This window comes from Callithrix jacchus, chromosome 3 (assembly GCF_049354715.1).
Source record: "Callithrix jacchus isolate 240 chromosome 3, calJac240_pri, whole genome shotgun sequence".
Lineage (NCBI taxonomy): Eukaryota > Metazoa > Chordata > Mammalia > Primates > Cebidae > Callithrix > Callithrix jacchus.
Window position 1 is genome coordinate 192,191,764 of NC_133504.1, and position 21,184 is coordinate 192,212,947.

At 61.1% G+C, this 21,184-nt stretch overlaps 2 protein-coding genes across 3 annotated transcripts; one reads left to right on the forward strand and one right to left on the reverse strand.

The window, feature by feature from the left end:
* Positions 1 to 1,172: 1,172 nt before the first annotated feature.
* IDUA (alpha-L-iduronidase) lies at positions 1,173 to 16,465 on the reverse strand. Its single transcript, XM_035294388.3, has 14 exons — positions 16,287 to 16,465; positions 15,542 to 15,682; positions 5,110 to 5,195; positions 4,816 to 4,923; positions 4,465 to 4,560; positions 4,145 to 4,347; positions 3,865 to 4,044; positions 3,541 to 3,757; positions 3,090 to 3,302; positions 2,519 to 2,640; positions 2,196 to 2,321; positions 2,040 to 2,116; positions 1,562 to 1,662; positions 1,173 to 1,417 (listed from the first exon to the last, which is right to left on the reverse strand). The coding sequence occupies exons 1-14, from the start codon at positions 16,442 to 16,444 to the stop codon at positions 1,284 to 1,286; spliced, it is 1,962 nt and encodes a 653-aa protein (XP_035150279.1). The 5' UTR covers positions 16,445 to 16,465; the 3' UTR covers positions 1,173 to 1,283.
* On the forward strand, positions 10,329 to 15,836 carry SLC26A1 (solute carrier family 26 member 1). Of its 2 annotated transcripts, XM_008993731.5 has the most exons (3): positions 10,329 to 10,449; positions 11,869 to 12,477; positions 13,136 to 15,836. In XM_008993731.5, exons 2-3 carry the CDS (start codon positions 11,902 to 11,904, stop codon positions 14,663 to 14,665), a joined length of 2,106 nt encoding a protein of 701 aa, XP_008991979.1. In that variant the 5' UTR covers positions 10,329 to 10,449; positions 11,869 to 11,901; the 3' UTR covers positions 14,666 to 15,836. The 2 variants fall into 2 exon arrangements, with proteins under 2 accessions (XP_008991979.1, XP_017826213.1); XM_017970724.4 differs by having other exon boundaries at positions 10,329 to 12,477.
* Positions 16,466 to 21,184: the final 4,719 nt, after the last annotated feature.

The window sequence follows — 21,184 nt, forward strand, 5'->3', positions numbered from 1 at the left end:
CAGCGAGACTGGAGGGTGTGGACTTGTTGGCAAGCTGATGGCCGCTAGGGAAGGTGACGGAGACAGAGCTTCACTGGGAAGGAGAGAGATGCAGCTTTGTCATTCAGCCAAGACTGGTGCCAGTGCCGTGGGGCCTCAGGACCCCCTGCTGACTTCTACCTTGCCTCCAGAGGAGGATCCAGCTACCACCCTGGGGGCCAGGCTCACACCAGGATTCTCAGCTGAGGGATAAACTTGGAATATATGTGGCTATTTTTGCCAAAAGCCACAACAGCCAGGTCCAAGAGTGAGGGGAGGGTCCCTCGTGGGGTCTCTGTCCCACCCCAGCACCTTGGGGGCCCACGTTGGTTGGGAGCAAGCAAGGGACATGGGCTTTGGGAGATACAATGAAGCCAGTGGGCTCACTGCCCCCCATCCCCACCAGAGCCCCAGACAGCCTCCAGAGTAACCTGCAGAGTTCCTGTGCCCCAGCCCTCTGGCTGAGTGCCGCCAAAGGTGGCCTGGAGCAAGGGAAGAGAGAGAAGGGCCTTGGTTGCTGGGCTCCTGGCCACACCCCTGGGTAGAAGGTCCCTGCTCCTCACCAGGGTGCCCAGCCCTGCCTGGACTGGTGAGTGCCCCTGGGGGCAACCCTGCCCCGTGGCTTCCTGGCACCCTGCCTCCATCTCTGTAAACAGTCACCAAATTGTCCTCATCTGGCCCTGCCACGTCTCAAATCTGGAGCTAGGACAGTCTGTGGTGGGGAGACACAGACCATGGTCGATACTGCTGCTGGCTACGGCCTGGGCTGCAAGGGGTGCCCCCACCCCACCCTCCGCCCTGCTGGGGTACAGGGGTCTTCCTTCATGGGGCCTCAGCTCCCCACTCTGCAGAACAAGCAAGAAAGCCAAGGATCCCAGAAACCCCTGGGTGGGCAGGGCTGAGCTGGTTCCCCAGCCTGGACCAGGGACAGGCCCCCAGCCCTCCAGGGGCTCAACACACTTCCAGTCCAGGATTGGGGGCAGTCTGAGTGGGAATGGGGAGGAAAGAGGCCTCGCTCCAGGTGGGTCCTCAGGGGTTCAGCCGCTGGGGTTTCCCCTTGTGGCCACCCCCAAATGTGCCTAGGGCCTAGGCCTGAGACTGAGTGTAAAGCCACTTTAAAGGGGGTGTCGGTACCAAGATACGAAAGAAAAAAATAAAACATAAAAGTATTTTGTAAAGGGGGGCGGCGGAGGGCAGCAGGGGAGCAGAGCAGTTCAGCCAGCTGACTGCCAGGCAGGTGCAGCCCGTCGGGGCTCAGCACAGGTTCACGGGTTGCTGGCGGGGGATGGCCCTCCCGGTGCAGGGGCTGCCAGGTACCGCACAGAGTCTGAGAAGGGGCCTGGCCGGGCCCAGTAGTCCAGGGCTCGAACTCGGTAGGAGCCAGAGACAGCACCTGTGTCTGGAGACACGGGGATATGTGTGCTAAGAACGTGTGTCAACACAAACCTGCCCATGTCCCGAAAGCCCCCTGACCCCAGGCTTCTCGAGGCCCCCACCCAAAGACTGGGGTGGCCGAGGCCAGGGCCATGGGTGGTGGACTCACTGGGGCTGAACACAAACAGGTTGAAGGTCGATGGCTTCCTGCTGACCGGGGTGTACACCTTCCCATCCTGGGAGAACTGGATCTCATATGTCCACAGGCACCTGGGGAAATCAGGCCAAGATCAAGGCTGGGGTCAAGATTGCCCTCAAGGCTGGGGCAGGCAGGGCAGGACTGGGTGGACCCACACCCCCTTCCCTCTGGCACCTCCTCACACCCCTGGGCACTCTTCCTGCACCAACAGGGGAGGGGGAGAAGGCTGGAGCCCAACTGTCCACTTCATGTCCCCTAGGAGAACCCACACCCACTGGCAGGGCCTGGCATCAGGCCCACAGTGTGTGAGGTGAAGGGATGCAGGGCTGCGAGGGAGGGAGCTGGTGGGCCACCAAGAGTGGCAGGAGTGAACGCATGGGTGAAGGGGTGGGGTCCCAGGGGCGTGCCTAGGACCAGGCAGGGGGTAGGAGTGGCCCCACTCACGCACTTGGTGCCCACGTGCTCATCCGACCAGACCAGAATCAGCTGCCCTCGGGTCAGGGGCAGAGCGCGGAGCCGCGTGACCTGGGGGAGGGAGGGGCTGTGATGGGGTCGGGGAGGGGGCAGTCCGCGCCACGGCGCAGGTGGGGGGGCTGCCACTTGCCTGGCCAGGCGGCTTCTCAGGGCGCGCGCACACGTGCACCAACAGGAGCGACGGCAGCGGCAGCGCAGGGTGCAGGGTCAGGCGGCCGCCGGCAGGGAAGGGGCGCGGCGCCTCGGCCACAGGGTCCTGCGCGCAGTGGCGGGTCCTCCGGGTTCTCCAGGCGGGCTAAGCACGCTCAGCCCGACCTCGGGGCGAACGCCCCCAGCCCACCGCCCCCCCATGCATACCCACTCGGGGTCCCCACCCTTGTTCTCCCGCCCCCCGACCCTACCCACACCCCTGGGACCCTGGACCGGCCCCTCGCCCCTCCGCGGCCCACCCACCTCGGCCGCGCGCATGCGCCGGAACTGCTCAGCTGAGGGGAAGACCGGCCGGCCCAGGCGCCGCCACACGCCCTCGGGGCTGCAGAGCCGGTTGTCCAGGTAGCGAGTGACGTAGACCAGGCCTGCGGAGCCGGACACTCGGGCCTGGGCTCACCGTCCCGCCCCCTCCAGCTCCCGCCCCCCCGGTCCCGCCCCCTCCAGCTCCCGCCCCCCCGGTCCCGCCCCCTCCAGCTCCCGGCCCCCCAGGTCCCGCCCCCTCCAGCTCCCGCCCCCCCGGTCCCGCCCCCTCCAGCTCTCGCCCCCCCCGGTCCCGCCCCCCCGGTCCCGCCCCCTCCAGCTCCCGCTTCCCCGGTCCCGCCCCCTCCAGCTCCCGCCTCCCCGGTCCCGCCCCCTCCAGCTCCCGCCCCCCCCGGTCCCGCCCCCTCCAGCTCCCGCTCCCCGGTCCCGCCCCCTCCAGCTCCCGCCCCCCGTCCCGCCCCCTCCAGCTCCCGCCCCCCCCGGTCCCGCCCCCTCCAGCTCCTGCCCCCTCCAGAGCCCCCACAGGGCAGACCTCCCTGGGACCCTGGCTCACCCGGGCCGGGGGGCACCCCGCTCAGCCACAGGGTCACTGGGACGCTGCGGTTGGCGTGGGCGCGGGTGTCGTCGCTCGCGTAGATCAGCACCGCGGCGCGCCAGGCGTCGGCCGGGCCCTCCGGGCGGTGGGCGCTGGCCAGGACCCCCACCGTGTGGTTGCTGTCCAGGACCTTCCCGGCCCGCGACACCTCGGCCCAGAGCTGCTCTTCGTCTGCGGGGTGGGGGCGCGATTCCCGCGTGGGGTCGCTGCCCCGCCCCCTTCCCCCCACCCCCTCCCTCCACTCGCTCCCCCTTCCCTGGGGGAAGAAGTCCCCAGGCCCCGCCTCGCCACACCTCAGGGAGGCCAACCCCGGGAAGCGCGCGGCTGGAGAAGTGCGTTCCCCGCAGCGGGGTCTTCGCGTCGCAGCCTGGAGGGCCCTGGCCGGCCCACCCCAGCGGCCCCGACTCACCCAGCAGCGCCAGCAGCCCCATGGCGGTGAGCACCGGCTTTCGCAGCAGCTGCACGTGCGGCGGGCGGGTGTTGTTGACCTGGAAGCGCGCGGTGAGGGTGCGCTGCGCGAAGGGGTGTGGGTGGTAACTCAGGAAGGCGTTGTCGTTGCTCAGGAGCGCGTAGGGGATGGCGGAGCTGGTGTTGGCCAGCAGCAGGTTCTGGTGCTGGGCAATGACCTGCGGGTGTCCAGGGCGACTGGCATAGCGTGGGGCAGCCATCGCTCCCCTATCCCGTCCCGGGACGAAGGTGTCTGGGGGGCGTGCAGGGCGTTGGGCCAGCCCACCTTCACCACCATAGCCGCGTAGGTCACGTCGGCCCTCCACTGCTTCGGCAGGGACCAGCCCACCAGCGGGTCCGCCTCGTCATTGTAAATGGGGGTGTCCGCGAACTTGGGGAAGAACTGCCGGATCTGCTGCGCCACAGCCTTCTCTTGCTCCAGGATGGAGATGGAGCTGCGTGCACCCTGCGGGCAGGGCTGCCTCAGCACCACCACCAGTCAGCATGGCCTGGGCACCCCGGCTGAGGGCGCAGGACCCCGGGGCGGGCGGAGGGGCAGGGCATACCTTTCGGTGGAGGGAGATATAGTCCAGCCGCACGCCCGCCTCTCCAGTGAAGAAGTTGGTGCCGTTGTGGCAGTGGCGCAGGAGGCCCCAGCTCAGTGGGGATCGCGGTTGGGGGTGGAAGGAGTCCCCGGGGCCGCCCAGCCGCAGGGCGGGGCTGGCGGTGCGCAGACCCTCGGAGCAGGCATCATAGTAGTTCAGGAAGCCTGGGGTCGGGGAGAAGCGCTGCGTCCACACCTGCCCTGGGGACCAGCGGCTTAGTCTCCGCTCCTGCCCTCCTCTGCCCCTTTCAGCGGGGCAGGACCCCAGGAAGCCGCACACACCTTGCATGGTCATGGAGACGTTGTCAAAGTCGTGGTGGTCTGGCTCGTTCCACGTCTCGAAGTTCCACTTGGAAACATGCGCCAGTCCGTACCTACCTGCAGAGGACCCCTGCTGTCCCCCCAGCACAGGTGAATCTCGCCTCAGTGACTCCCAGGGAGGGAGAGTGCAAGGTGATGCAGGGCGTCTGACTCAAGATGAACTCCACCCCCACCCAAGCCAACCTCCACTCCCCATCAGGAAGTCCCGGCTCAAAGGGGTTCCAGACCCGGGGGGCAGCCTGGGTGATCAGGGTGCAGCCTGCCCAGGAGTACTGTCCCCGTTCTGGGGCCCCAGGGCCTGTGCCTGCCCACCGATGTATCTCCTGGCCAGGCTGGAGACCAAGTCCTTCCACTCAAACACTTGCTTCTTATCCTCAAAGTCGGTGAAGTGGCCGGAGGGGCTGCCCATCAGCTCAAACCCTGCAACACAGGAGGGCTGCCCCACTGCCTGTCGCGCATAATACCCATGCTCTGCCAGGCCTGTGCTCCAGCACCAAGGCCAGTCCTGGGTGGGCTCCAGCCAGGACTCGAAGGGGCTGGGTGAGGGAGAGGGTGGGCAGGGCGAGGGGATGTGGGAGGGCTGGGAGAGCAGAGCCCACAGTTCACCTGGGAGGAGCTGGTTCTCCCTGAGAAGGTCCAAGTACCCGTCCAGGTGGGTGAAGTTGTAGCTTGGGCCCCATCCAGCGGAGCCCCTGTGGAAGGACGGTCAGCATCAGGAAGAAGGGTCCCAGGCTGGAACCGTGGCCACAAGAGAGCAGGTGGGAGCCTGCCACACAGGACTCGGATCCCGGCTTCCCAAGGGGCCCTTCCCCTTGGAACATAAACCCATGAAAGCCCAGTGTGAACTGGCGTGTCTGTAAATGGAGATTCCCCCCCCACCCAGCCCTATACCATCAAGAGATGGAAGACTTGGGGTGGGGGCTCAAAATGGCCCTGATGCTTGGTGGGATGAGGCAGGCAGGTACTGAGGGGCAGGGCCAGGGTTCAGGAGCCAGGCAGGACCTGCTGGGTCCCCACCCTGTTTCTCTGTACCTCCTGGAGGTCCAGGAGTGCCCCATTTCCCCTCCCACACCCCATGAGGCAACATGGATGGACAGGAAAGGGAGAAGGGGCCGCCCTGCCACACTGCACTTGCAGATGGGGCTCAATTCCCACAGGGCTTGCATTCGAGGGGACAGGTGTCATCGGGGAAGGGGATACAGCAGGGAGTGGGAGTCCTGATGGTCAGTGAGGTACCCCTCTGAGGAGGCATCTAAGTCTGCCATGAAGTGGGACAGGCTGGCATGAGGATGCCCAGGCAGCAGATGGCATCGCCAGGGCAAGGCTCTGGCAGAGGAATGTGCACGTGATAGGCAGCAGAGAGGCAGCTCGTGGGCCTGGGGCAGAATGAGGGTGGATATCACGGGAGAGGAGGCTCCATGGGGCTCTGGAAGTGACTGCTTTGAGGATGGGACCCTGACCCAGAGTGAAACAGGGATCCCTTTCAGGGTTCTGAGCCCAGCAGTGCCAGGACATTTTTAAAGGATCCCTCTGGTGGCTCAGTGGAGCCAGGGTAGGGACTGGAAGACTGGCTGGGGGCCGTGGTGGCCACCTGGAGAGGTATGGTGCCCAGACTGGCTATTGGCTGTGCAGGAGCAGCAGATGGACTGATGAGGTTTGAGGTGAGCTGGGTCGGGGGGTGGGGGTGGGGTCCAGGGCAACTGTGGATTTCAGCTTGGGCAGCTGGGCAGGTGAATGAGCTTGGAGTGAGACTGGTCTCAGTTCTAGCCATGTAGAGTTGGACATCTGAGGGTGAACTGGATGAGGAGGCTGGGGCTGTGGACGATACTTCTGGCCTGAGGGGAATGGGATGAATGGGATAGCCGCCAGCCCTGAACCTGGAGTGAGAAGTAGAGACCAGGTTGGCCAGGGTCTGAGGGCTTCCTGCGGACGCCACCCAGGTGAGCACAGCCACTGTGAGCTATGCCTCTCCCGTGGGAGCTGGGTTTGTCCCTCATCTGCAGTGGTGGGGAACAAGGTTACCACCATGCACCGGAATCAGCCCTATACAGCTCCCTGTCAGTCTCCCCATGCCACAGCCCCACCACCTCACAGCAAAGGTCTGGACACCTCAATGCCTCCCTTCAGGTCCTCCCATGGTGTACAAGATCAAGACAGAGCCTGGGCCTGGGCCTGCAGCCCTCAGGTTTGGGGTCCTGCCCCACCTGCTCCTGTACCCAGGGCTGGGTGCCCAGCATGTGTCCCTGGGGTCCACCCCACCTGGCCCCTACCACCCCCCCTCCTCTCCATCCAAAAGACACACTGACAGCAAAGAAGTAAAACTTAAGAAGCACCTGGACAAAAATCAAATGCGCAGGAGGTACATTCCAGAGTCCCATGGGGTTGGGGTAGTGGGCCATGGTGACCAGGAGGAAGTGAAGGCCCCGCTGGGCTTCAGGCTTTCTCTGTAACCCCCGAGGCGCTGGCCAAGCGGCCCCTGACACTGGGGCAGGCGATGAGGGGGACGGGCAGCATCAGAGATGTCCCTAGTCTGACACCCAAACCCCTGAGTATCATCTGGCGGGACAAATCTCTCAGGGAGGGATGCCTGGGACGGGATCCCCGCTCCGGGGACGACACCAGGCCAAGGATCCCGGGGACAGTCCCGTTGAGAGGGGCCTTGGGAGACCTCGCTGGAGAGGGGCTGAGCCAGCGACATGGAGTCCCCCCACCACGGCCAGAGGCGCAGACAGGCCACCACCCAGCCCGGGAGCAGAAGCCGCGGGGGCGCCTCGGCCCTGTCAGACCCAGCGAGGGGTGCCAGCGGGGCCGCGGCTGCCGCACAACGGGCTCATTCATCGCGGCAGCGGCGGGTTGGCCACCCAGGGCCCCGCGTCCCCGCCCCTGGGCCCGAGCGCGTGCGCTGCGAGGATCGCGCGGCTGCCGGGCCTGGTGAGTGCGCGGGGCACAGGATCCGGGTCGCGCGTGCTCGGCGGAGGGGGCGCGGGGCGGGGCCGCGCGTGCATGGGGGTTCGCAGGCGGTGGGGGAAGACAGCGTGGGGTGGGTAGCGGGGCGGCGCGCTCCTGAGGGTGGCGATGGGAGTGTGGGGTAGGGATGGAGGCCGGGCTTGCTGGTGCCCGGGCACAGCACGGGGTGGGCACAGACCCACCTCTTGGGAGAACCTGCAGCTGTGACCAGAACGACGGGGATGCAGGTGCTAAAGGGTGCGGGCCAGGGCCCCCCCTTCTCCAGTCCCCAGAGCACACCCACCCGCTGGAGGGTCACTGGTTCCAAAACCCTGTGGCGGGGCTTCTTTCCAGGGCGGGAGGCAATAATACAATGTTTCCACTCCCAGTCAATGCACTCCCACGTAAAACGGTTGACTTAAAGACAAAATGAAGGAGGAGTAAGCATGTGGCACAGGACTGGCCAGGAGTTCCGGCAGGAGGGTGGTTCAGGCAGGTCCGAGGCCATGGGGCCTCCATGCTCCCTGTCCTGCATCGGCAAAGCAGGCAAGGAAGGAGTTGTCTGCAGCCTGGTGCCCACGAAGGCCTGGGGTAGAGTGGGCTGCCCACTCTCTCTGGCCAGCAAGGCCCCTGGACCCCTGGGCACTCAGCCTTTGAGCCTGGCCACAGGGCAGTACCAGCCACTGTCTTAATGCTCAGGCAGAGAAACTGAGGCAGAGACAAGTGGGAGGGGGGCAGGTCAGGCTCCAAGGATCCTACAGGGATGACCTCGTGGCTTTAGACACCTGGCCTGCGTGGAGACTGTAAGGCCCAATGCCTACAGAAGACCCTGAGGCCAGGCCCCCGCAGTGTGGCTGAGGCCCACGGGCCTGGGTGCTCTTCCTGAACTATGCTCACCTGTCTCAAACCCCACCATGGGTCCCCCTAAGCCGACCTCTGGAAACCCCCACCACCCTTCCCGAGGGGAGAAGGGCCGCCTCGACTCAAGGTTTTTCTGTGGCCCCAGGTGACACAACCCACCCTACCCCTGCTGCACCGGGCACCCCACCCCTGCTGCAGCACCCAGAGTTCTCCCAGCCTCCTTTAGAGAGACCTCTAGGAGTTCTCCAAAAACCGTGCTGGTGGCTGAACCCAGAGAGGCCCTTTTCCTTATCTGCCCCAGGGAGGGTCCTGAGGCCCTGAGTGACCCCACCCACTGGCCAACGGCTTCTTACACCACAGCTCCCAACCACTGGGTAAACAGCTGCTTCCCAGGGTCCACTGGGGCCCTGGTGAGGCTGGGGTGGGAGCGAGGGCTCCATCCCAGGTGGAGCTGTGGGAGTACTAGACCCTGGACTATCCAGCCCTGCCCACATCTCATGCTCAGGGCGTCCTCCCACCTTCTGGCCACCCCAACTACATTCCACTCCCATTTCACCTTCAAATGTGGGGGCTACAGGACCCAGGGCTGTGGGGAACTTGCAGGGCTTGGCAGGTGGCTTCCCCGAAGGTCCCCTCGGTGGGGCTGTGTGTCCAGGGTCCCCTCCAGGGCTCTGCCCCATCCACATCCCAGTGTCCCCATCCTGGGGGAATGGAGCCCCAGCAATCAGCTAGTTCTGCATGAATCCTACCTGGACAGGGAAACAGCTTGTGGCTTCTGTTCCCAGGCCCGAGTCAGGCTGCCCAAGGTGCCAGGGCCGGCCTGGCCTTCCAGCCTCACCCGAGGGACTCACCGCGGCCTCCTGGGAAAGCACGGAGGCTGCAGCCCCTTGTGAAACACGCCCACCGGCCACAGGCTCCAACGCAGGATCCCAGCCAGTACTCATTGTCAAAGTAGGGGAGGGATCTGAGGCTCCTGAGGAATTTTTGTTTAAGCGACAGAACCTTGCTCTGTCACCCAGGCTGGAGTGCAGTGGCACAATGGCACCTCACTGCAGCCTGGATGCCATCCTCCTCCCTTAGCTTCCCAAAGAGCTGGCCCAGTGATAACGTGTTTGTTTCTGAGACAGGCTCTTGTTCTGTGGCCCAGAATAGGGAACAGTGGCACAATCACACCACATGGCAGCCTCAAACTCCCAGGCTCAGGGCATGCTCCCGCCTCAGCCAATCCAGCAGTTGGGATACAGGTGCACACCACCACACCCAGCTAAGTTTTTAATTTTAATTTTTGTAAAGGTTGGTGGGGTGGGTCTCACTATATTGACCAGGCTGGTCTTGAACTCCTGGCCTTAAGTGATGCTCCTGTCTAGGCCTCCCAGAGTGTTGGTATTACAGGAGTGAACCACTGTGCCTGGCCAATAATTCCTTTTAAAAAGCAGGTCACCCTTATTTTCATGTGTGGGCACTAGTTCCGTTCACTTTAAGAGATCATTTATCCTCACACCAGCCCTGTGAGGCAGGCACTGCTGGTCTCAGCCTGTGGTAGAGGGGAGAGCATTGGAGCCGTGAAGAAAGAGGCTGACCAGGCCCTTCGGGTTGGCACCGGGTCTGGGCAGTCATGGCATCTTGATGCCTGGGGGCCCTCACCCTGGGTGCTGTGCACCACACACAGAGCTCCTGGGGCACATGCACATGCATACACTGGCAGCCTTCTGCTGGGCTGGCCGTCAGCCTCCGCCCTGCTCCTGCGTGGACCAGGCTGGCTCCTTTGCAGGACCAGGAGGCTATCCAGCGACTGGACATGGAGACCGCCGCCCCAGCCCCTCGTGGATTCGAGGGCTACTGGGAGGCTGGAAGCTGATCAGAGTCCCACACAGCTCTAACCACTACCAGCCTGATTACAGTTCAACTCCCAGGTTAGCTGATCAGGTAACATGCTGGCGAAACCCGTGACTCAGCAATCTGTAGGTAAATAATTTATCGGCAGAGCCCGGCGCACACAACACGGCCTGCAGGTCGGCGCCAGAGCCACCACCCCCACTCTCCCAGCTGCTCATGGGAGCTAGAGGGCCCTGCGGTCCTTGGTGGTCTCCCCAGCCCCTTGCCATCCCAGGGCTCCCGTGCCTGTGAGGACTCCCTCAGGTAAGAATTATCCTGGGCCCAGATCTCAGCCGCAGCAGAGTGGGGCGTGGGAGCCAAGGCCAGAAATGCCCTGGACTGGTGGTTTCTTAGGAGCACCCTCAGGGTCCGGGCAGCTGGCCCTTCTGTCTCCATTCCACACACTTGGGGCATCCAGGGACCCAGTGTAGTGGGGTCTTCGAGGGAAGGGGACACAACTCTCGCAATGTTGCCTGAGGGCCAGGACCCCCACTCTGAGCCCCAGGGGTGGTGCTGCGTCCAGCCTGCCCGTGTCGACCTACCAGACTGGGCCCACCCCCCCCGGGAGACTACAGCCCCCATGCCCTGGGCCAGCGAGCAAACAGCAGGCTCAGCCCAGGCCCCAGGCTGTCCTGGGCACTCAGGGAGCAAAGTTCTTTGCCTGATGTTGCGGAGGACTTTTAAAATGAAAGTACACTGGAGCCTGCAAACGGGACAGACTGAAGGCCTCACATGGGACTAGTGTGGCCTCTAAGCACTGCCTCCCTAATGCCATGTTGCTCTCTGAAGGCAAAGGAAAGGTCAGGAGGTGCCCTTTGGCTCTGCTGGCCCAGGGTGGCTGTGTGCAGAGGGCTGGGTCCTCTCTGGGTGCTGCCCCCGGGACAATGCGTCATGCCCGTTCCACAGCGAGTTGGGGAGACAGGGAGATGCCTCACATCCCAGAACTCCCTGGACAGGGGAGATGGACGCCAGTCCAGCTGGGGCCACTGTCTAGGCATATTCTCAGAATTCTGCCCCAAGGCCAGGCGTAGGGACTAGGCTGGCTTCTGAGTGCTGCTCCCCAGGCAGACTTGGGGTCCCAGCACCCACAAGTCTTGACAGGGACATATGAGGCCTCTTCCACTGAGCCTTCACCAGCTCAGGACCCATAGCGCAGGTGACGGTTTGGATGACAGAGGGAGAGCTCTGGTGTGGGCATCGGGATCCTTCACCAACCTGGGAGCCAGGAAGGTGGTCACGGAGCCACCAGACTTCGGCTTGCCTACACCAGTGTCCAGTGACCCAAGGCATGTGTATGTGTGGTGGCAGCCCAGCCTGTTCCCTTCCCATTGGGAGGTGAGCTTCAGGAGGCTTCAGGGGCGGTTTCAGACAGGAACTGCAGAGCCAGTGGGCTTGAGCTGACCGGGACAGGGTCCGGCTAGGCCGTCCCTCAGCACCACTGGCCTCAGCACAGCCCAGGGCACGGGCTTGGTGTCCTAATCCCATCTCACCCCATGATGCATTCTGGAGCCAGCAGGGTCTGGCATCCATCCACTCTGGGCAGGGGGCTGGGGCCTGAGAAGGCTCAGTTCCAGTCCCGGGCCCCGGGTGGGCGAGGGGTCTGCCCCAAGGGGCCTGCCACTGCCTGGGACCTTGTCGTTTGGCCCTGGATCCGGAACTCCCGTGACTATGCTCTCTTCTCAGCTGCAGGTCAGCCACAGGGGCAGGTGCTGCAGCATGGGCGAGTCCCCTGAGCTTCTGCAGCAGGGCAGAGGGCTGGTGCCAGTCCGACGGCAGCGCCCGGCACCCCAAGGTTTGCGTGAGATGCTGAAGGCCCGGCTGTTGCGGAGCTGCTCGTGCAGCGTGCCGTGTGCCTGGGCACTGGTGCAGGACCTGCTCCCTGCCACGCGCTGGCTGTGTCAGTACCGCCCTCGGGAGTACCTGGCGGGCGACATCATGTCCGGGCTGGTCATTGGCATCATCCTGGTGCCACAGGCCATCGCCTACTCACTGCTGGCTGGACTGCAGCCCATCTACAGCCTGTACACATCCTTCTTTGCCAACCTCATCTACTTCCTCATGGGCACGTCGAGGCATGTCTCTGTGGGCATCTTCAGTCTGCTCTGCCTCATGGTGGGCCAGGTGGTGGACCGGGAGCTCCAGCTGGCTGGCTTCGACCCCTCCCAGGACGGCCTGTGGCCCAGGGCCAACAGCAGCATCCTCAATGGCTCTGCTGCCACGCCAGACTGTGGGCGCGACTGCTACGCCATCCGTGTTGCCACCGCCCTCACACTAATGACCGGGCTTTACCAGGTGAGGAGCTCAGCTTAGGCACAGGGAGGGGCCCAGGGCACCCCCTTAGGTGCTGGCCACCCACAAGGCCAAGGCTCGGGCAGAGCTGGGGCATCCCAGGGTGAGGCACTGACATGGAGGGGCTGCGGGAACCAGAGAAGAGGGGCACGAGGAGCTGGCCTGGTGGGCTGTGGCCTCAGTGGGTACCAGCGGGCCAGGGGTGGCTAGGCTCAGTGGTAATGGACTGAGGCCATGTGGCCTCCCAGGCCTTCCGTTCTAGGTGGGATGGGGGATGGCCTCCCCACCCCCAACCATCTCCTGTCCTGGCCTTGGTCCCCATTGGTTCCACATCTGCATGTGGGGTGGTGGGTGCCATGTGTATGAAGGAGGAGGAAAGGGCTGCCTTCTGATGCCCAGAGGTCTTATTTCTGAAATAAAACGGGCTTCTACACGTGAGCAGTTAGATGTGTCTGCGATCACCACAAGTGTCTGCAGGCATGTGCACACATGGAGTCAAGAACACAGGTCCGTGTGAGGAGTCTGATTTGGAAATACCGGGCTGCAAAACAGAATTGTCAGGCTCTGTGCCATGACCACCACCCATGGGCCATGCCAGGACTGGTGATGGACAGGTGGCTCCTGCCGCATGCCTGCTGACCTGACTGCCCTCCGTCCACAGGTCCTCATGGGCGTGCTCCGGCTGGGCTTCGTGTCCGCCTACCTCTCACAGCCACTGCTGGATGGCTTTGCCATGGGGGCCTCAGTGACCATCCTGACCTCGCAGCTCAAACACCTGCTGGGCGTGCGGATCCCTCGACACCAGGGGCTGGGCATGGTGGTCCGCACATGGCTGAGCCTGCTGCTCAGCGCCGGGCAGGCCAATGTGTGCGACGTGGTCACCAGCGCCGTGTGCCTGGCGGTGCTGCTGGCCGCAAAGGAGCTCTCAGACCGCTACCGACGGCACCTGAGGGTGCCACTGCCCACAGAACTGCTGGTCATCGTGGTGGCCACGCTTGTGTCCCACTTCGGGCAGCTCCACAAGCACTTTGGCTCCAGTGTGGCTGGTGACATACCCACTGGTTTCATGGCCCCTCAGGTCCCAGAGCCCAGATTGATGCAGCGTGTGGCCTTGGATGCAGTGGCCCTGGCCCTTGTGGGCGCGGCCTTCTCCATCTCACTGGCGGAGATGTTCGGTCGCAGCCACGGCTACTCCGTGCGTGCCAACCAGGAGCTGCTGGCTGTGGGCTGCTGCAACGTGCTGCCCGCCTTCCTCCACTGCTTCGCCACCAGCGCAGCCCTGGCCAAGAGCCTGGTGAAGACAGCCACTGGCTGCCGGACGCAGCTGTCCAGCGTGGTCAGCTCTGCCGTGGTGCTGCTGGTGCTGCTGGCACTGGCACCGCTGTTCCACGACCTACAGCGAAGCGTGCTGGCCTGCGTCATCGTGGTCAGCCTGCGGGGGGCCCTGCGCAAGGTGTGGGACCTCCCACGGCTGTGGCGGATGAGCCCGGCTGATGCGCTGGTCTGGGCGGGCACCGCGGCCACCTGTGTGCTGGTCAGCACGGAGACCGGGCTGCTGGCCGGCATCATCCTCTCGCTGCTCAGCCTGGCCGGCCGCACCCAGCGCCCACACGCCGCCCTTCTGGCCCGCATCGGGGACTCAGCCTTCTACGAGGACGCCACAGAGTTCGAGGGCCTCGTCCCTGAGCCCGGGGTACGGGTGTTCCGCTTCGCGGGGCCACTGTACTACGCCAACAAGGACTTCTTCCTGAGGTCACTCTACAGCCTCACGGGGCTGGACGCGGGGCGCATGGCTGCCAGGAGGAAGGAGCAGGGCTCGGAGGTGGGGGTCGGCGAGGGAGGCCCTGCCCAGGGCAAGGACCTGGGCCCAGTTAGCAGCAGGGCTGCGCTGGTGCCCGTGGCGGCCGGCTTCCACACGGTGGTCATCGACTGTGCCCCACTGCTGTTCCTGGACGCAGCTGGCGTGACCACACTCAGGGACCTGCGCCGAGACTACGGGGCCCTGGGCATCAGCCTGCTGCTGGCCTGCTGCAGCCCCCCTGTGAGAGACATTCTGAGCAGAGGGGGCTTCCTTGGGGAGGGCCTAGAGGACACAGCTGAGGAGGAGCAGCTGTTCCTCAGTGTGCACGACGCTGTGCAGACAGCAGGAGCCCGCCACAGGGAGCTGGAGGCCACCGATGCCTGCCTGTAGCAGGGCCAGGCCTTCCCGGCAGCCTCTGCTCCCTCCAGGAGCCCCATGGCAGACTCAGCAAGCCACTGCTGAGACTCTTCCCAGGGACGAGACACCCAAGGGACACCCTCCTGCACCACCGCCACCCTGGGGAAACCAGGGAACCCCAGCTGGGTAAGGAGGGCCTCTGATCATGCAGGACCGAAACACTCAGAAATCAGGAACCTCCACCCCTTCAGAGACAGGCTGGCCAGGCCCGATGCTCAAGGCCCCTGCTGTCCCTTGGCTCAGAAGGGCTGGGCCTGGCCTGATGCTCAGGGTTGACATATTAATTGAACAAGGGCCATCTCCCCTGCAACATCATGCAGCCTCCAAGTGCCAAAAGGACCTCCTATGTCCAGCCCTGCCTGGTGCCCACCCTGCTGGTAGGAGCCGGTGGTTCTGGCCAAGTGCATGAGGGTCTCTGTGTTTCTAGAAGGCCCTCTCACCTCGTGTCTCCCCCTCACTGGGTGGCCACCTGCACCAGCGTCAAGGCCTCAGGTGCTGTGATGACCTCAGCTCAGCTCTCAGGTGTGGTGGCCTGCCCAACCCAGCCAGCAAACACACACAGAGGTGCCCATGGGTGCATCGGAGACAGGTGCGGCACAGCTAACCCTGAGCCTCCAGGGGGACCTGGAGGAAGCCCACCGTGCCCCCACACAGGGGCACCCTCCAGCACACAGCCCTCACCCCAGCAAGGACACAATCCCTTCAACAGGGTGCATCAGCAGAAAGAGGGGGAACAAAGGGTCTTCCGAGCAGCCCCCAGCCCGGCGCCTCCTCAGTTGTCCTTTCCCCAGCTCGTCCCCTCTGTGTCTCCGTAAGGGGCTCTGGGACACCAGACCCTGCGTCACCCACCTGGTGGTGACAAGTTCCAGCAGCCAGTGGGTCCGGACCTGCTCGATGCCACGGTGAGGGACGGCGCCCACATAAGCGAGGTTGAGTTGCTGGTCCCAGCCGAGGACGTACTGGTCAGCCTGGCTGTGTGGCAGCGGAGGGCTGGGGACAGCAAAGGGGCGGCTCAGGCCTGAGCCTCAGCATGGCTGGCAGCGCAGCCGACACTCAGGCTCAAGCCCAGGACTGCCTGGGCGCCAGATCCAGGCGCTGCGCGCATGCTCAGTGACTAATAAAATGGCCCTTAGGGCCAGGAATGTAGGGAGGTCCCATATTCGTGGAGAACGGGAGCAGCACTAAGGCGGGGGAGCCAAAACCAGCCCTGGCCCCGGCCCTGCCAGGCAGGCAGGCACCTCGAGTCTCCGTGGAGGGAAAGGGACAAGCGGGCCAGGTCCCGCTGCTGGGTTGTCCCACCCCATGGGGAGACTCCTGGACCACCTCAAAGAGCAGGATCCCGAGCATCGGCCTGGGTTACAGGGAGCGGCTGCTGGGCAAGCTCCGGGTCCAGCCCCAGGCCGGCGGGCCGGCGCCCACTCAGCTGGAGAGCCCACCCCCAAACAAGGCGGGGAGCGGGCCAGGAGAGCCAGGGCTCCAGAGGAGGGAGCTCCAGTCTCGGAAGCTCCCACAGTGCTCAGTCAGGGGGCGCCCGAGCTCTCCCTGGGCGGCCATGGGGTCCCGGAGGCCGCGGGCGGGCGCGCGGGGCGCTCACCAGAAGCCGGTGCTCCTCCAGAAGCGCCGCAGGGGCCACAGCGCGCGGGTCGCGTCCACCCGTACCAGGTGCGGGGCCTCGGCCGGGGCCACCGGGGGCGCGGCCAGGAGCGCGGCCAGGAGCGCGAGCAGCGCAGCGCGGGGTAGCGGGGGGCGCATGGCCGGGCGCGCTCGGGGACTGCGGAGCTTCGGGCCGCAGCGCCGGTTCCACCTCCGGGTCGGAGTCTGGGCGCACCCCCCACGTGACTGCCGCCGCTAGGCGGGAAGGAGCCGGGCCTTAGTGGGCGGGGCGAGCGCGGGGCGGGTGGGGAGAGCGCGGGGTGGGCGGGGCGAGCGCGGGGTGGGCGGGGAGAGCGCCGGGTGGGCGGGGAGAGCGCCGGGTGGGCGGGGCCGGGGAGCCCGGCAGCTCCGGGAGGGTTGGAGCCCCGCTTCCTGGCAGGCCTCAGCGGTCGCTCTGAGCAAGATGCTCAGAAGGAGGCTTGGCACGTCGGTGCTATATGAGTTGAGCCATTATTGTCTTGTTTTGCTCTGTTTTTGTTTTTTGAGACAGACTCTTGCTCTGTCGCCCAGGCTGGAGTGCAGTGGCGCCATCTCAGCTCACTGCAACCTCCACCTCCAGGGCTCCAGCGATCCTCCCGCCCCAGCCTCCCGAGCACAGCGTGCGCTTTAGCAAGCAGGAGAATCATCGCAGAAGAGCACCCTGGGCCCTCCTTACGCTTGGCTTCACATCCGTGGATTCAACCAAGCAGACTAAAAATATTTTTTTTAAGCCAAAGCAATATAAAAAATACAAATTTTAGGCCGGGCGCGGTGGCTCAAGCCTGTAATCCCAGCACTTTGGGAGGCCGAGGCGGGTGGATCACGAGGTCGAGAGATCGAGACTATCCTGGTCAACATGGTGAAACCCCGTCTCTACTAAAAATACAAAAATTAGCTGGGCATGGTGGCGCGTGCCTGTAATCCCAGCTACTCAGGAGGCTGAGGCAGGAGAATTGCCTGAACCCAGGAGGCGGAGGTTGCGGCGAGCCGAGATCGCGCCATTGCACTCCAGCCTGGGTAACAACGGCGAGACTCCGTCTCAAAAAAAAAAAAAATACAAATTTTAAAATAATACAGTATAACAGCTCTTTACAGAGCATTTACATTGTTTTAGGGATTATAAGTAATCTTGGTTGAAAGTACACAGTAGGATGTGCATAGGTCATGTGCAAATACTACACCATTTTATATCAGGTACTTGGGCACCTGCAAATTTTGGTATCTCTGAGGGTCCTGGAACCAATACTCTGAGGATACCACAGGACAACTGTAGTCCGGCCCGCATGTGTGAATCCAAGCAAACATGGTATGAAAATAATAACCATGGAAAGAACAGGCTGGGCGCAGTGGCTCACACCTGCAATCCCAGCACTTCGGGACTGCAGGCCAACACTGGAGGGTCATTTGAGGCCCAGAGTTTCAGATCAGCCTGGGCAACATACCAAGACCCCATCTGTACAAAAAAGATATATATTTTTTAAATTAGCCAGATGCGATATCATATGCCTGTGAGTCCCAGCTACTCAAAATTGAGGTGGGAGATTGCTTGAGCCTGGGAGTTCAAGGCTGAGACGAGCTGTGATCAGACCACTGCACTCCAGCCTGCTTGACAAATGGAGACCCCCATCTCTAAAACAGAAAAGAAAAGAAAAAGAACAGTCTACTAACAAAACGAAAATACTGGACAATAATCCCCTGTAAGTTGGGAGGCGGATTATTAGAGCGACGGTGTTCTGCATCTTTTCATTTTGGGGAGAGGGATTAAAGTATTTGCTTAACACTAGTTCTTCTGATGTTAAAATTGCAAGGTGGAACGTCATGATTAGCCATTTGAAAGAGAAATGGTGTGTATATATTCCAAATTAGCAGGGAGGAAAAACGTCTCACACACACACACACACACACACACACACATACACACACACACGGACAAAATTCAGTGAAAAACTGAAAGGTAAGAAAGGGAGGAAAAGGCGAGAAAAACTTGCCAGCACAGAACGGTCTCCAGGAACAGCGGGTAAGATGCTCAGCCCAACACCCCAGCGAAAACAACGAAGATGGTAGATAAACTGCTTTGAAAACAACTCCTCAAAGGTCAGAGGACTGAAAACACACTTATGAAACCCCCACCCACACTAGCGCAGGACGCAGGAGGCTGAATTGTTTCAGAGCAGCCACCCCCTGAGAGCAGCCATCAGAGCCGGGGAGCGCCGCACAGAACCGTCGGGGGCACTGGAGCTGCGGGGCCGAGAGGCTCTGCAGGGCCCAGATGGGAGCTGCGGGGCCAGCACTGCACACCCTGCAGCGTGTCACAGCCACACAGGACCTGGGGAGACGCTGCCGCGCTCCGCACACTGGGGCCACAGGACCGAAGTCGAGGCTCAGGCAGGGAGGCCTGGTAGAGACTTTGGGCTTTCCATGGGACCCCAAAGGGCTACCCCCTAAAGGCAAAGGTGAACCAAAAACAGAATTGTCTTTGCAGGGACCAAAGCCCTCCTTAAATCACCTCAAGCCCTGAGAGAATTAAGGTGAGCCGCTCACCTGGACACCTGCCGGGAGGTAGAACAAGACGGAAACAGACAGAAATCCTCAGTGCACAGAGCTGGAATGGATCCTGGCTCAGGACGAAAGGGTTACAACGTGCACGATGGGGACATTCGCAATTGGAAATATGTCTTGTATACTGTGTAATAACGTTCTGTCGATGATAAGCCCCAGCATGGTTAAAGGACTCCACCGCATCGCAGCTGTGAACGGAGATGTTTTTGTTCATCTGCGATCCGTGCTGAGGTGTTTACAGGTGAAGAGTCATTAGGTCTGTACCCAGAATGGCTCTGGAAATTAAGGCAAAACCAATCATTTAGATTACAAACAGAGACGCTGACATTAGAGCAAAGGTGCAAATGTTAACCATCGGGGGACCTGGGTGGAAACTACGCACTGGTATCACGACTTTTCTGTGAGTTTGAAATGTTTCAAAAGGAGAACACTGAAAAAAGGATTAAAATCTCACGAAACTTACTCAAAATGTATCGAATGATACACTTGATCTTGCTTCATTTTATATATACATATAAATACATATATACATATAAATACACATATATGTATATACATATAAATAATACATATATATACATATAAACACATACATACATATAAATACATATATTTACATATAAACACATACATATATACATACATATGTGTGTATATATGTATATATGTGTGTGTATATGTATGTGTATATATATGTGTGTGTATATATGTATATATATGTGTGTATATGTATGTGTATATATATGTGTGTGTATATATATGTGTATATGTATATATATATATATATAGAGAGAGAGAGAGAGAGAGAGAGTGTGTCTCCCTCTGTCACACAGGCTGGAGGGCAGTGGCACGATCTTGGCTCACTACACCTCTGCCTCCCGGGTTCAAGCAATTCTCCTGCCTCAGCCTCCCGAGTAGCTGGGATTACAGGCACGCACCACCACACCCAGCTAATTTTTCTGTTTTTAGCAGAGATGGGGTTTCACCATGTTGGCCAGGATGGTCTCAATCTCTTGACTTCATGATCTGCCTGCCTTGGGCTTCCAGAGTGCCGGGATTACAGGCGTGAGCCACTTCCACTGGCCCATTTTATTGTATATAAATCATATCTCAATAAAGCTGGTAACAGATTGGTTTAACACATGTTAAATCCGGCTAGGCTGGGAGAGGGGGCTCAGGCCTGTAATCCCAGCACTTTGGGGAGTTAAGATGGGTGATCACCTGAGGTCAGGAGTTCAAGACTGGCCTAGCCAACATGGTGAAACCCTGTCTCTACCAAAAATACAAAAATTAGCCAGGCATGGTAGCGGGTGCCTATAGTCCCAGCTACTCAGGAGGCTGAGGCAGGAGAATTGGTTGAATCCAGAAGGTGGAGGTTGCAGTGAGCAGAGCTCACACCATTGCATTCCAACCTGGGTGACAGAGTGAGACCCTGTCTGAAAAAAAAAAAAAAAAAAATCCACCTAAAGAGAATTAAATAAACGGAAGACAGGTTGTAAAAAAAAAAAAGATTCATCCTGAAGAATGGAGAGAAAAACAACGGACAGTCCAGAACAGACATGGTAAGAAGGTCTAACAGTGTCATTGGATTCCCAGCCAGAAATGAGAGGGCGATGGGGTGGTGGCTGATAGTTTTCTAAATGTGATGAAAGACGTCAAGCCACAGAGTCAAACAGTGCCGTGAAGTCCACTAGGAAAAACACAGGGAAAGCAAAACATAAGCAACATCATCGTGAGACAGCTGAGACCAAAGGCAAAGGGGAAATGTTAAAAGGAGCCCCAGGGAGGGAGGAGAGCCCTGGTGTCTTCAGGGTGCACAGCGAAGGGGCCTTTCAACAGCAGCAACAGAAACACGGGCAGCGAAAACACCTCAGAAGCAAGTGGCTGGTAACCTGAAACTCTAAATCTGGCAACAGATATATCCCAAAAATGAAAGTTGAATGAAGACATTTTAGAAAAACGAAATGTGAGAATATTTGTCACCTTAACCTTCACTTAAGAAAATACTGCGGCCAGGCGTGGTGGCTCATGCCTGTGATCCCAGCACTTTGGGAGTCCGAGGCAGGTGGATCACCTGAGGTCAGGAGTTTGAGACTAGCCTGACCAACATAGTGAAACCTGTCTCTACTAAAAATACAAAAAATTAGCTGGGCGTGGTGGCGCGCACCTGACATCCCAGCTACTCGGAACACTGAGGCAGGAGAATCACTTGAACCTCAGAGGTGGAGTTTGCGGTGAGCCGAGATTGCGCCATTGCACTCCAGCCTGGGCAACAAGAGGGAGACTGTCTCAGAAAAAAAC